At 37.1% G+C, this 14,880-nt stretch overlaps 1 protein-coding gene and 1 pseudogene across 1 annotated transcript; one reads left to right on the forward strand and one right to left on the reverse strand.

Moving 5' to 3' along the window:
• Nucleotides 1-1,706: 1,706 nt before the first annotated feature.
• On the reverse strand, nt 1,707-1,988 carry LOC110932555 (formin-like protein 14). The gene has a single exon (XM_022175882.1). The coding sequence runs from the start codon at nt 1,986-1,988 to the stop codon at nt 1,707-1,709; it is 282 nt and encodes a 93-aa protein (XP_022031574.1).
• Nucleotides 1,989-4,439: 2,451 nt separating this feature from the next.
• LOC110932554 lies at nt 4,440-7,477 on the forward strand (annotated as a pseudogene).
• Nucleotides 7,478-14,880: the final 7,403 nt, after the last annotated feature.

Raw genomic sequence — 14,880 nt, forward strand, 5'->3', positions numbered from 1 at the left:
AATTTTGATGCAGAGTAATTTTGATACACTTGTAGAGTAATTTTGATAATTACCCTACAAGATCAAAATTACTCTACAAGAACATTTTACAAAATTACTCTATAAATATCAAAATTACTCTACATGATCATTTGTAGAGTAATTTTGATAATTACTGATAATTACGAAAATATCACCGTGTTTTTTCAGCAAAACCTTCAGTTCGTATGTTTTGTACGTTAAATTTATTTGTATTTGATCATTGTAAAATTAAAATACGTTTATAATTATATATTTATTTTCCAGTGTAATTAATTGAATCCTAGTTCGTTATAATTTACATACATTCAATGCAATTAGTTAGTTATAGTTAGTTTATATGATTCCTAGGGTTGTTAAAATTGAAATTCAAATGTAATACATAACATGGTTTTGCTGGATAATAAATAAAACTAAAACTGAAGTTAGTTATAATTAGTTTATATGATTCCTAGGGTTGTTAAAATTGAAATTCAAATGTAATACATAACATTGGAAATGAAACTAAAACTGAAAAGTTTAATTCAACAAATTTAGTACTCATTTAAAGATCGAATTCAATTAAAGTAAATAAAGTCTTTTTATCACCGTTGTCACCTCAATCACTATTGTCATCACAAACCCACAATCACTATTGTCACTGTCATCATCACAATCATCGTTGTGGTCATCTCCGCCACCCCTACCCCTACCCCCACCCTCGCCATCTTCGATGCCACCGCGTTGTCTTTTTCTTTAGTTCATACGTTTTGTACGTTAAAGTTATTTGTATTTGATCTTTTGTCTTGTTTTATAAATTTTATTAATATTTTGTTTGTTATATTTCGAGGTCTGGCGGGACTCATAACGAACGAGTTGTGGGCTGGTGGAGCTGAATAAAAGCTTGGGCTTGTAGCAGTTGTAACTGACCGTGAGCTGCGTTCATGTGATAATGGGTTGCTGTTGCATATAATGGGTTGTCTTGAGATGCTGCTGCTTTGGGCTTGTTGCTAGAAGACCGGGTTGTTTGTTGTAACTACTTAACAACTTGGGTATGGGTCTACTATAAAAGAGATAGTTCACCTAACATTGTTCGTGGTTCAGATATTTTTGAGTCTTTCTTCTCTCTTGTTTCTCTTGCCGAGGGGTGAGGGTTTAGGTTTTTGGGTGGTGGGGAGTTAGGTTTTTTAGGGTTTTTTTTGGTGAGGTATAGTTTTATTTTTTTTTTTTTTTTTTTTTTGCCAGGGGGTGGGGGTGGGGGTGGGGGTGAGGGGGGTTTAGGTTTTTGGGTGGTGGTGGGATGGGGTGGGGGTGGGTGTTTAGGTTTTTGGTGGTCATGTAGTGGGTTTAATTTTAGGTTATTGGACACTTGTCACTTTATAAATTCTTCTTACACTATAAACATAATTGTCACTTGCTTTAAAAACTATATGCTTAATCACCATTTACACAGTGTCTCTTAAATGAGAAAAATGAATGGATATTCTCTGTGATTTTGTAAAATAACACCTAGGGTCTGTTTGGTATGGGGTAATGGAATGGACGGGGGAATGGAATGGACGTGGTAATGGAATGGATAAGGTAATGGAAATGATCATTACAATTCCATGTCTTGTTTGGTTACCATATGAGAATAGAATGAACCATTACTTTTTGTTGTTTGGTATGCGAGAAAAGACGAAGGAATAAAATCGGATGGTGGTGGTTAATCATGGGCGACGATGGTGGGTGGTGATAGGTGGCAGTTGTAGCGGCGGCGGTAGTGGTGGGTGGAGATGGCGGCTAGTGGAGACGACGATGAGTGGTGACAGCAGCGGTGGTGGGTGACGGCAAAGGTGGGTGGCAGCGGTGGTCAGAGGTGGTAGCGGTGGCGACGGTGGCGACGGTGGTGGCAGGTGGTAGCAGTGGGTGGTGGTGGTTGATAGCGATGGCGGAGGTGGGTGGCGACGGCGGTGGTGATCGGAGGTGGCAGTGGCGATAGTGGCGGCCATGATCGAAGGTGGGTGGTGGCGGTGACCGGAGGTGGCAACGGCGATGGCGGATGGCGGTGACGTCGGTGGTGGGGATGGAGGTGGGTGGCGGCAGCGACGGTGGTGGGTGACGGCGGTGGCGAGTGGGTGAAGAGGGAATGGAATGGAAAAAAAACAGGGGGGGGGGGATGGAATGATTTTGAGGTAATGGAATGCATTTTGGAATGGGCGATTCCATTCCATCGACCAACCAAACACTATTTTCTTCATTCCCTCTCAATTATCCATTCCATTCCACCTCTCATTCCTGCATACCAAACGCTACCCTATAGTATCTAACTTGGATGGGAGGCGAGATTTTACCAATTATTCCACTGCCATGCCTTTAGACAGGTGGAGGCGGGGTTTCCGCGCATATGGGAGAGCCAAGGGGCTGGCAGCGGTCGAGTAGTCGACCTTAGCCACAGCGACCGGTGTCACGGTGGTTGACACGTCATTCCTTGCCATTAAAAAAAAATACATAAAATGGTGAATAAAACTAAAACTGAAAAGTTTAATTCAACAAATTTAGTATTCATTTAAAGATCGAATTCAATTAAAGTAAATAAAGGGGCGTTTGTTTAGCTCTTTATAGTTTAGACCTCTTACTGGTTCAGCATTTAATGGTTCAAACTGTTTGTTTCGCGAGCAGATGTCTAAATGACTCAGACATTTGTCTCTGAATGATTAAGCATTATGCTGAATCTGAATGGTTAAGATCTCTTATCTGAATTGGTCAGACATTTGTCTCTGAACGATTAAGCATTATATTATTCTTATTGGTTCAGACTTTTTACTGGTTCCGCACTTAATGATTCAGACCTCTTACTGGTTCAGCACTTATAAACCATTCAAAAGTTGCCAAACAGCCCCAAAGTCTTTTTATAACCGTTGTCACCTCAATCACTATTGTCATCACAAACCCACAATCACTATTGTCACCGTCATCATCACAATCATCGTTGTGGTCATCTCCATCACCCCTACCCCACCACCGCCATCTTCGTTGTCACCATTGCCCATAATCGTCAATTTACTCGTTGCCGTTGCCACTCATCACCACCTCTCACCATTGTCGATGTCGCCGTTGCCACCATAATCACAATCCCCCTCGCCTCTACCACTTCCACCCAGGCACTTACATCAACCCTGCCTCTACTACCCCATTAATAATTTTACAAACTAGACATGATTATTTTCTCAACTAAATGCTTTGTAGATTGCGATTCTTTCATAAATATATATATATATATATATATAATTCCTTTTACACATTATATAGTACAAAGCGTTGATGGTATTACTAAATTATGAACACGAATAATTAAATAAAAAAACAATTATAATTCCTTTTACACATTTTATAGTCCAAAGCGTTGATAGTATTACCAAATTATGACCACGAAGGTACGAATAACTAAATAATAAGTAATAATTACAAATTTAACAATTATCAACCACCTTTGACTAGCCTAACACGTCCACACAATATATTTTTCTCACCGTGGTCCAATCATTAGGTAAACTATTCTTTTTAACGCCAACGAATCCTTTAAATGGGCTACTGGCGAAATTCACCACATCGGGATACACTCGCATCTGAACCGGGTAAAACCCTCACCTAGGGCCGAAGCCCGTGAACACTCGCCCAAAGGCACAACAGTGCCGTGAGGTAAAACCCGCGTGTTCCAAGGATCGAACTAACAATCTCCACCTATTCACCTAGTCTCCCATCATCACCAGGTGTCGTAGAAAATAATAGGGAGAGCAGGAATCAAATCTGAGTCCCTTAAAACACCAAGTCTCTCCCTTACCACTCCACCACCACCTCATTAGCTCTTTGGTAAACTAATAAAAAATTATATCATAAAATATGTGGTGGTTAAAGAAGTCATCTATATTGTGGTAGATATTCTTGAAAACATTAACTTTATATTATAACTTTTAAAATAATGAATGAGTTGCTAATTATATTCCTCCTCCTCCTCATCATCATCATACTCAGTAAATCCCACCAATAGCAAAGCAAAGGTAGGGTCTGAGGAAGGTAAGATGTAGACAACCTTACCTCTACCCCGTAGGAATAGAGAGACTGCTTCCAGTGAGACCCCCGGCTCGATAGTAGTTTTGCATCAAGCCTTGGACATAAAGCACATAACACTCAGCAATCGGGACAAAGACCGATTAGTGCATGTACCCTTTTGTCTTTCAGCAATCGGCTCGATAGTAGTTTTGCATCAAACCTTGCTAATTATATTCCTATGACTTTTAAACAACACAACTTTGAACTTGCATCTGTAAAAGATATCCCCACCGTATCAAACTCATGTTCACAGTTTTCATATGTAGAGGAAATCCCCTACGACACATCATGATCATGTTCTCAATCTATATACAACTTCCACATTTGTTTGTTTATAATCTGATATCAGTTTCAATAAAGTCTATATATTGCGCGATCTTGCTCGATGATCATGTTTTAAAAATACAAAACAGGAGCGTTAGCGAACCAGCTAGCTAGCAATACTGGTTTAATTTGTCACCAATTAAGAATGTGGCATATTGGTCTCTGCATTGCAGCTTTGGTTGTGATCAGCATTACATATTGGGTTTACAAATGGAGGAACCCTAAATGTACTGGCAACCTTCCTCCTGGTTCAATGGGCTTACCGCTATTCGGTGAAAGCATGCAGTTTTTTGCGCCTAATAGAAGATGGGACACCCCTCCCTTTTTCAAGGAAAGAATTGAAAGGTGAACTACTGAACTTTATTTGTCTTAGTTTATTAACACTTAAAGTCTTAAACTATGGCAGATATATGTGCTAAATCTTTACGGTTAATATGTGTTTTTAACGGCAATTTTTTTATTTAGGTGAGACTTGAACTCAAAACCTTCAAACTTTGGTGTTCCAAAAGGCATTGTCTTTGCCACGGGCCAATGATTTTATGGTTAATATATGTAAAAAGAGAATAAATTATTTTTGTACTTAGTACTTATTAGTAACAGATTTTGTCGCTAGTATCCGTCCCAAATTGATTTTGTCACAATATATAGTGATGATCCCATTTACAACCAATTTTGAACGCAAATGAAAATCATACTGATTTTATTTTATTTGTCAACGAATTATGACGTGGTATGACGTGGTGGATCAACTCTACACACAATAGCCTAGTGGACTAAATATACCCCCATGCAAGAAATCATTTATTAATTGCGGGCCCTCTCCATGTGTCAACACATTTAATTTTTTTTAAAAGACTTCACACTAATCTAAATGCGAAGTTAATATTATACAAAGATTTAGATTTTAAAAGCGTGTTGATATTAGGTAATATTTAAAGTCTAATGGATTCGTACACACTTCAATTTATAAATATAAATTAGGTAATATGTCGTATAAAATTTTATTCAGTTTCTTTATGTTTTTAGTCCAAGCATATTTCCCCATTCAAGTTTCCAATTACAGACTTTTATATATCATTTTGCGGTGGCATATTCCCCATTCAAGTTTCCGATTACACACTTTTATATGTATTAACAACTCCCATAAAGTTTCTTAAATTTTTAAACTTGTAACACTATAAACAGTTAATATTGGCATTACTAGACACTTCCAAGTAATTAGGTGTAATATATATGTGCCTTTATCAAGTAATATACATTGTTTCATAATTGTGACATCAGTTAAGCTAACTAACGCTTAATTACGGCAGATATAGGACGATATTCCGCACCAGTTTGGTTGGGCTGCCGGTTATAGTCTCGAGCGATTCAGACCTTAACCAAATGGTGTTCCAACAAGAGGGTCATTTGTTCCAACTTTGGTACCCAGATAGCATGACAAAGGTACTAGGGAAACAAAATTTAGGTTCTTTAATTTGCATGGGTACATGCATAAGTATCTCAAGAACATGGTACAAAATCTAGTTGGTCATGCAAGCCTTAAAAAGATGATTCTTGAAGTTGAAAGTGTGACAACAAGACATATAGAGAAGTGGGCCAATCAAGAAACTGTAGAGTTGAGAACAGCAACAGCAGATGTAAGTAGAAGATCAATTATTCTTTTTGTGATGAAATTTACAAATACCTAAAGTCCTTAATTGTTAACCTAGTAATCAAGATATGTGGCATATTATATATAGTAATGTTACTAAGTACAATTGTTTATGAACGAATAATAATCCGTAGGTTTCGCATATAAAAAACATGGATAGTTTTCTGAATCGCGTATGATTTTATTTTCAGATTATAGCATTCTGTGTGTATACGATGAAATCAAGAATCGAATAAGACCAAGAGTAATTTGCATAGAATGAGACGTTACTTTATGTGAAAAACAAATTGATAATTTCATGTGTTAAACAAAACACGCAAATCGCTTTATATATAACAATCACAATGATTGGAGTGAAGCATTTCAACTCTTCGGGAAAGAGTATAACAGTTGGGTGTAACTGTGGACAGTTACATGAGGTGAAACTTCTTTGGTTGTTACCCCTTGGACCCCACTAGGAGCCAACCCCCATGTTCTAGAGACTTCGCCCCTAAGAGCATCCATAACGCTTGTCAAAGTCCAAGATCCAAACCCATCACATCATTCCAAACCTCAACCATTCCAAACCCGACTTTTTCCTCCAACACTAAACCATTCCAAACCTTCACATCACACCCCACTTTTACACTAAAAACAAATAAAAAGAATTGTATGTGTGGTCCCCACCATTTCAAACCGGACCACCATAGTCAAAGTGCTACAACGTGGGTGGTCCGGAAGTTGGTGGTCCGAAATGCGGACAGGGTATTCTGGACTTTGCGTTATTGATGCTCTAAGAACCATTGAGTTTCCATGGTACCTAAAACTAGAACAATTTTGTTTTGAGCGTGCACTCCACACCTCCAAACTCGTACCAATGTTTATTCAAATTTCTCATTAGGCATTTAGGCCTTTAAGTAAATCTCGATTACTCAAAATGGTTTGGTGACACTAAAATCACCAACATAATCCTTGCTTATTACCTTATTCTTACTAGCATTTGTTGTTTAACAGATGATATTTGATCTCACCGCCAAAAAACTTATAAGTTATAATCTAGAGAAGTCATCTGAGAATCTAAGAGAGAACTTTGATGATTTTATGATGGGTTTAGTTTCAATCCCTCTTGCGATTCCAGGAACCGCACATCACAAATGTCTAAAGGTGCGGGAAAATCTATATATTTTTTACAATCTAAAATGCATATTGTTTTATTTCTTGATAAACCATACTCTTAATTAAGAGTCTTAATTTCTTATTATTCATTATGAAATTAACCAGGGAAGAAAGAAGGTGATGAAGGTGCTCAAGAACATGCTAGAGGAAAGACGCGCTAAACCTTCAGTTCGTACGTTTTGTACGTTAAATTTATTTGTATTTGATCATTGTAAAATTAAAATGCATTTATAATTGTATATTTATTTTCCAGTGTAATTAATTGAATCCTAGTTCGTTATAATTTACATAAATTCAATACAATTAGTTACTTATAGTTAGTTTATATGATTCCTAGGGTTATTAAAATTGAAATTCAAATGTAATACATAACATGGTTTGCTGGATAATAAATAAAACTAAAATTGAAGTTAGTTATAATTAGTTTATATGATTCCTAGGGTTGTTAGAATTGAAATTCAAATGTAATACATAACATTGGAAATAAAACTAAAACTGAAAAGTTTAATTCAACAAATTTAGTATTCATTTAAAGATCGAATTCAAATAGAGTAAATAAAGTCTTTTTATCACTGTTGTCACCTCAATCACTATTGTCACCGTCATCATCACAATCATCGTTGTGGTCATCTCCGCCACCCCTACCCCGCCACCGTCATCTTCCTTGCCACCATTGCCCATAATCGTTAATTCACTCGTTGATGTTGCCACTCACCACCACGGCACCATCTCTCACCATTGTTAATGTTGTCGTTGCCACCATAATCATAATCCCCATCGCCTCTACAACTTCCACCCCAGGCACTTACGTCAACCCTGCCTCTACTACCACGTTAATAATTTTACAAACTAGACTTGATTATTTTCTCAACTAAATGCTCTGTAGATTGCGATTCTTTCTTAAAAAAATATATATTCTATTCTATTATTACTTAAAACACAAAGTCGGTGGCAAAGGCCACCGACAATCCAACTCAAATTACAATTTTGTCCTTTGATGTGCAAGATAGCACAAGGTACAAGATCAGGATGCACAAGAAAATCATACACAACAAAGGAAGCACAAGGTACAACATGAGTATGCACAACAGAAAGTAAAAGAGAGATAGACGATGGTTCCCGTTTCCGGCGGTCTTCTTTGGCGGCGACGTCACCATCGCAACCCATTGCGTCTGGCTTCGCGGGAGGTGGTGGTGATTGTTCCGGGAGAAGATGGTAGGTTGGCCGGAAAGACGAAAACTTGACCCCCAATTTGTTGTTTGACCACCGTTTTTGTTGACTTATCAACATATGCAGTGGCGGCCGGTTGGGGATATCTAAAGCTCATCTAGAGAGAGAGAGAATGAAATCAGAGTGAAATGAAAGAGTAAAGTCTACCGGTGAGTGGTGGTGGACTAGCAGTGGTACTGGCGGAGATCAACGATGGACTAACGGTGGGATTGGCGGTGAGTAGCTGAGAGGAATAAGGGTTTTATGACTACAAGTCTACAAGTGTGTTTTTAGTGGGAAAGTAAACACGTATGCAACTCAAATGTAATCAGCATTGGGGTATGTAACATGCGTGGGTTACAGCTCAACAAAAAATAAGAATGAATAAAAAATTTAACTTATAATAAAATACTCCAAATAATGCCACATGGCATTCTCTCCTCCAACCTCATAAATTTTATTTATAATTATTTAATAAATTTTTTTTAATATTAATACTAGGTGGACACTCGTCCGATGGACGCGGGTACATCGTAAACATTGAATGTAAGCCTACGTTTATATGTAAAATATGATGAAGTTATTTAATGAATTCACATTCGCATAATACTTAAGATTTTTATGTATTCAACCTCTTAGTAAAAAGATGATCAAGTGTTTAGGCTTGAAGCATGTCAGCTCGGTTCGACTCATTGCCAGCTTGTTTATATTTAACATTAACTAACCACAACTCTAAATGGTTGTATTACGAAATTATCATCAAGACATTTTATGTTAAAAGATTTTTATGTATTTAACATCTTAGTAAAAAGAATTACTATTTTTTTTTTCTAAAACTTGGCCAATTTTAACTAACATAAATTAGAAAAGAATCTTTCAGGATAATAACTTTGTTCCTCTAAATCTCTATAATCTATAGCTTGAAACTGAAATCTAATACTAATAAAAGGGTAATTTTAATGTCAAATGACATTCTCTTATAAAAAGTATTTCACCAAAATGTCATGTGGCAATTTATTATGCTACATCAACTATATAATAAATAATAATAAGTAAATTAATATAAAAACTATTAAATGATTGAATTTAATACATATTAGAAATAATCTTATATTCATAATTATATCTATTGAATATTCTTAATTCTTAATAATTAATATTTGTTATCTACTTACCCATACTTTAATATAATATCTCTACTTTAATAAATAAAGACATATTTATCAAAAGAATATGTAATAACCAAAAATTTATACACCCATCATTATTTGATGTAACCAAAAATTTAAAACCTTATCATGTTTATAATTTGTTATTATCGTTTTCACAGATGTTAAAGATAAATAAACAATATATATATATATGTATGTTTAATATATATAATCTTAGATCATGAATTAATTCCATTCCATCTTCTACTTTGATAATACATAATAAAATAAGAAAATATTAATTTGAAATAAAATATACTACGTATTTTGTATTCAAAAACAAAATTCTTACTTCGTAAACGCATCATTTAAAATATTTAAAATGAGTAATGCTATATTTTCTTTAAGTTCGTATGTATAGTTCATATTAGGGTTATATGTATTCATATTAAAATTTATATTTATGATGTGTGATGCAAGAAATAATATGAAATATAAAAAATAATTTAAAACATGTAATGGTTATGTCCTTCAAACGCAACCAACCTCAACAATAACATATTTATTTAAAAAAAACTCATTCAAGTTTATATAAATGGAAAACACATTTGTTTCCTCAAATAACTCGATCAACTCCATGTGTGTATCCTAAAACCCATGTAATACATAGTAATTCTTTTTACTAAGATGTTCAGATCTTTCCTCTTGCATCTCAAAAAGCCCACGTATCTTCATATTCTTTCTTACAATTTGGAAGTTGCAAGTTGTATCAGATCTTTCCTCAGAATCTTCCCAGACGGGTTCTTCGGGACCGACCCGATGAAGGCTACTCGCCTTATTCTCTTGTACGGAGCCACCTGTAGCAAGCATAGCATTCATGATTATACTTGTATATTTGGTTGAAATATGTTTAAAAACCCGCAAACTTTATGACCGAAAGCTGGAATAAAATAATTACCTGTTTAGAAACGAAGTCCACAACGCCCTTTTCAGTTAGACCATTTCCATTTTTCCTCACCACATACGCCATCGGAAACTGCCCTACATCCTTGTCAGGAAACCTATGGGACACATCATAAAAACAGAATTTAAGCTGCGATCTGTCACACCCCGATTTCCACGTGTCTCACCGGTGGGCCCGGTGGGGGATTACCGTGACGATGTTGGCAACAATATAGTCAAACCACACAATTATATAATGCACAGCGGAAGCATAATTTAAATATATAATTTCAACCTCTGATCATAATATCAATGTATTACAGAGTTGAATATCCACAGTGGATCGTAAATAAAGGTAAAGTATTGTTCCATTAGATACTGCAATCAAGCTTGCGAGGCTTATCCCGACGCTAGGGAGCTAATACCAGCCAATTACGTTTAGGTACCTGCACTTAATCTTTTTGGGGAAAATACGTCAGTTTACACTGGTAAATACATTCAACTGACACATTTGAAAATGTTTATTAAAATTGATTTGAATGCACGAGGCACAAACTCTTTTATAACTTGGGAAAATTCATAATGATCTTGTGAACGTTTTACATGTTCTTTTATGCGTTCAGTAGCCCGGGTCGTGCCGGGTTAAAGATTTATAGACACACCACGTTTGCGTAAAACCGTAGTACAAAAACCAACGGCTACGTCTTTTAGTTTTAATGTCGACACTTTATACCGGGTGTACGCCTACACCGGGATGTCGATGGTCGTGGCCATTTCGTAAAATGATGCCGAGGATATCCGGGACAACGGTCATTAAACCCCCCAAAGGCTTATAAGCAACAAAACTGTTTAAATGAGCCAATCATATTATTTAGTTATCCACCTAAGCGGTGGACGAATATAGTGCTCAATCAAGCGGTATTAATATACCGTAACCCAAGCCCATATAGGGGAAATAAGTCAAAAGTATTTACCTTTGCAAGTATTAATCCTTAATTTAGATCAAGTCACCGATAGCTTTTACTGGGGCTCCTAATCTGGAACGAAGGTTTTAATTAACCTCTTAGAATCCTAACGGTCCTTATAGTAGCCGTAGCTTAAACCGGTTGATTCCGATATATAGATATGGTTAATTCGCACGAAAAGGCGAAAACCGAGAATGGAGTATGATTTGGACCCAACAAGTTCAGTGACGTGTTTTATATGGGTTTATAGTTCATACTCTGGATTTTGGGGTTCAAATAATATAATTTGACCCGTATCGGCTATTGCACGAAAACTAGTTCCATGAGCCGTACCGTGTGCGCAAATAGGCGAAACGGTTAATCATAAGAGTCGTACGCTTATTTCCTAAGTCAATATGCCTTAAAAGTATTTTGGTATCAGTAGGATACCTTCCGTAATGCCCGTAACGAGTTTAAGTTTATATTATGCCCCGTAGGGGCTTTTCGGTCATTTTAAAGACTTTAAAAGGGATTTTCGAGTTCTACAGGAAATCTGAGTTTCCCGAACAGCTTATAAAGCTTAAAATACTTTATTTATTATTTAAAATTAGTAGCAACTGGAATCGGGTCAAAAGACCTTGTAGAACTCCCGTTTTGGCCAAAAAGGGCATATTCGGTATTTACCGAACCGTAGCCATAACCGCAGGTTATGAGCAAGGTAAAAATTATTAAAAATCTTTAAAATTCCCAAAATATTATTTTACCACAGTGGGTAAAAGTTTTGGTGACGAAAACTTGGGTTAGATGGGCGTTATGCTAATTGCGCCGTTAATTGTAAAACTTTCTTAAAAGTGCGCCTTTTAGCATAACTCTCATTCTAGACCTTGGTTTGACGTGAAACTTTAGGGACATGCTTATAATTTAACAAGCAAGGTTTTGGTCCGTTCACGTGTCCGAAATACTCGTTTTAATTTTAAAAGGCCGTTACGGTCAACTTTTAGGCGAATGACGGAAATGCGCTAAAGACTTGGATAACTCATGAACCGACCACAGAGGCGTATACCAACATGTGACCTGGTCCTAAGAGAGTCCTAAGGTATATTCATACCTCACTAAAACGGGTCAGAACTGAAGTCAAAGCAAAAGTCAAACTTTTGCGACTTTCGGCTCCGAACCGGTTCTATATAGTAAATGATCGATTCAAACGAGCGCAAACATGTTTATATACATATTATCATGTTTTATGATTGTCAAAACAGGTTCCATAACATATATATCACAGATTATGCTTAAATTGCTAAAATAGCTTTCTGTTGACTTTTTAACCGCGCGTTTGACTCGATATTTGACATAGTTAGAGTGGTGATCAGGGGGAACCATTTTAGAGGTTTAATACCCACATAAATACCAACTCATAACCATTTTTGATTCGTCATAAGACTGAATCGTTTGCAAGATATTGCAATGACAACCGTTAGTTACGACGGTTGCGTTTATAGGCTATAACTATGGAAATGTGACACCACAAAGGGTGAGATCACTTACAGAGGTTGTGTTCTTGACTATAGAGCAGAAGAAAAGCTAGAGAGCTCCTTAGAATGATCAGATTAGTGTGTTTTGAGTGTGATGAAGGTTATGAGCACTAAGGTGCTATTTATAGCCAAGAACAAGCTCCAAGATCATTACAACTCATGCTAGGGATGAATGTGGATCAGTGGCATGTGTCCTAGAGATGTATGGGTCGTGTAGGGGTACCCATGCTGCCATAATTGATCAAATGATCGTTCAAAGGTGCCAAAAGCCAAGTAGTTACAAGGTTTCTGCATCTGGGCACTTTACGCGGCCCGCATGGGACTTTCCATGCTTTTTAACGCGGGTCGCCTAAAGTTCAAATAACAGACGCGAATTAGAGGAGGCTCGCGGCCCGCCTCAACTTATGTTGAAACCTTACGCGGGTCGCCTAAGGTTATATTTTCTGAATTTTTAAATCTTTTTGTAATTATTACAGAATCTGGCCATTAATAACGAAATCTTTCGTAATGATTTACCTGACCTTTCGGTTTTGAAGGGGTAACTTTGCGGTTTGGCCCTCGGTTATTTACCGATAGGGGCCTCGTGTTAATTACCCGCATTATTAAGTCCCCGGTTTATTTATTAATTATATTGGAAAGCCTTAACTTTCACTGTTGACGCTTTTAACCCTTCTTCTACGAATTCAATCGTAACTTTCTCGTTTCATATCGAAACTTCGCGAAATTCATATATATTATTTTAGTGAGGGTATATACCGTTACAAAGTCTTTGGGACGTTAAAGGGTCACTCAGAGGTATTATTAAACATGTTGACACAGTTAACCCCTGTAGTTTGTAATCTCCCACTTTCTTCCGCGTTTTATATTTGTACGATCTATAATTTATTCGTTTGAAGGTTTAAGCATTATTTAGGGATACTATACAGTATATTTACCCTTGTTGACATTTATAACCCTCGAATTTATATACTTTCAAGGTTTGTCAAAATTAGTCCTTTATTTATTATAGATGTCACGTGTAAACAAATGACACGTGTTAACACATCATTGGACACAAAAATTCGAGGTGTTACATCCTCACCCCCTTAAAATAAATCTCGACCCGAGATTTACTCAAATAAATAGGGGTATTTTTCTTTCATTGTAGCTTCGACTTCCCACGTATATTCAGGACCTCTACGAGCATCCCATTTGACTTTTACAATCGGTACGTGCTTTCTGCGAAGCTTCTTCACCTGTCGATCTTCAATCGACAAAGGTTTTTCTATGAACTTTAAGCTCTCATCTATATGCACATCTGTGTGTGGGATCACCAACGATTCGTCGGCGAAGCACTTTTTAAGATTGCAGATGTGGAACACATTGTGAATTCCATTGAGCTCTTCAGGCAAGTTTAGTTTATAGGCAACTGATCCGACTCGTTCAATGACCTCAAAAGGCCCTATGTATCTCGGACTCAGCTTGCCCTTCTTGCCGAAACGCATCACCCCCTTCCAGGGTGACACCTTAAGTAATACCTTTTCACCTACTTCGAAGTGAAAATCCTTACGCTTTGGATCAGCGTAGCTCTTCTGCCTATCGCGGGCAGCCTTGAGACGTTCCCGGATCTGGACAATCTTGTCCGTCGTCTGGAAAACAATCTCTGGTCCCGATAATTGGACCTCTCCTACTTCCGCCCAACAAACAGGCGATCTACATTTCCTACCATATAATGCCTCAAAAGGCGCAGCCTTTATGCTGGTGTGGTAGCTATTATTGTAGGAGAATTCGATCAGGGGTAGGTTTTTATCCCAGTTACCACCTAAATCGATCGCACATGCACGAAGCATGTCTTCTAGCGTTTGGATAGTACGCTCACTTTGACCGTCCGTCTGTGGATGGTA

Source organism: Helianthus annuus, chromosome 3 (genome assembly GCF_002127325.2).
Source record: "Helianthus annuus cultivar XRQ/B chromosome 3, HanXRQr2.0-SUNRISE, whole genome shotgun sequence".
Classification (NCBI taxonomy): domain Eukaryota; kingdom Viridiplantae; phylum Streptophyta; class Magnoliopsida; order Asterales; family Asteraceae; genus Helianthus; species Helianthus annuus.

Coding starts and splice junctions, on each gene's coding strand:
- LOC110932555 (XM_022175882.1), bottom strand. CDS start 1,988: ATGGCCGCCACTATCGCCACTGCCACCTCCGATCACCACCGCCGTCGC.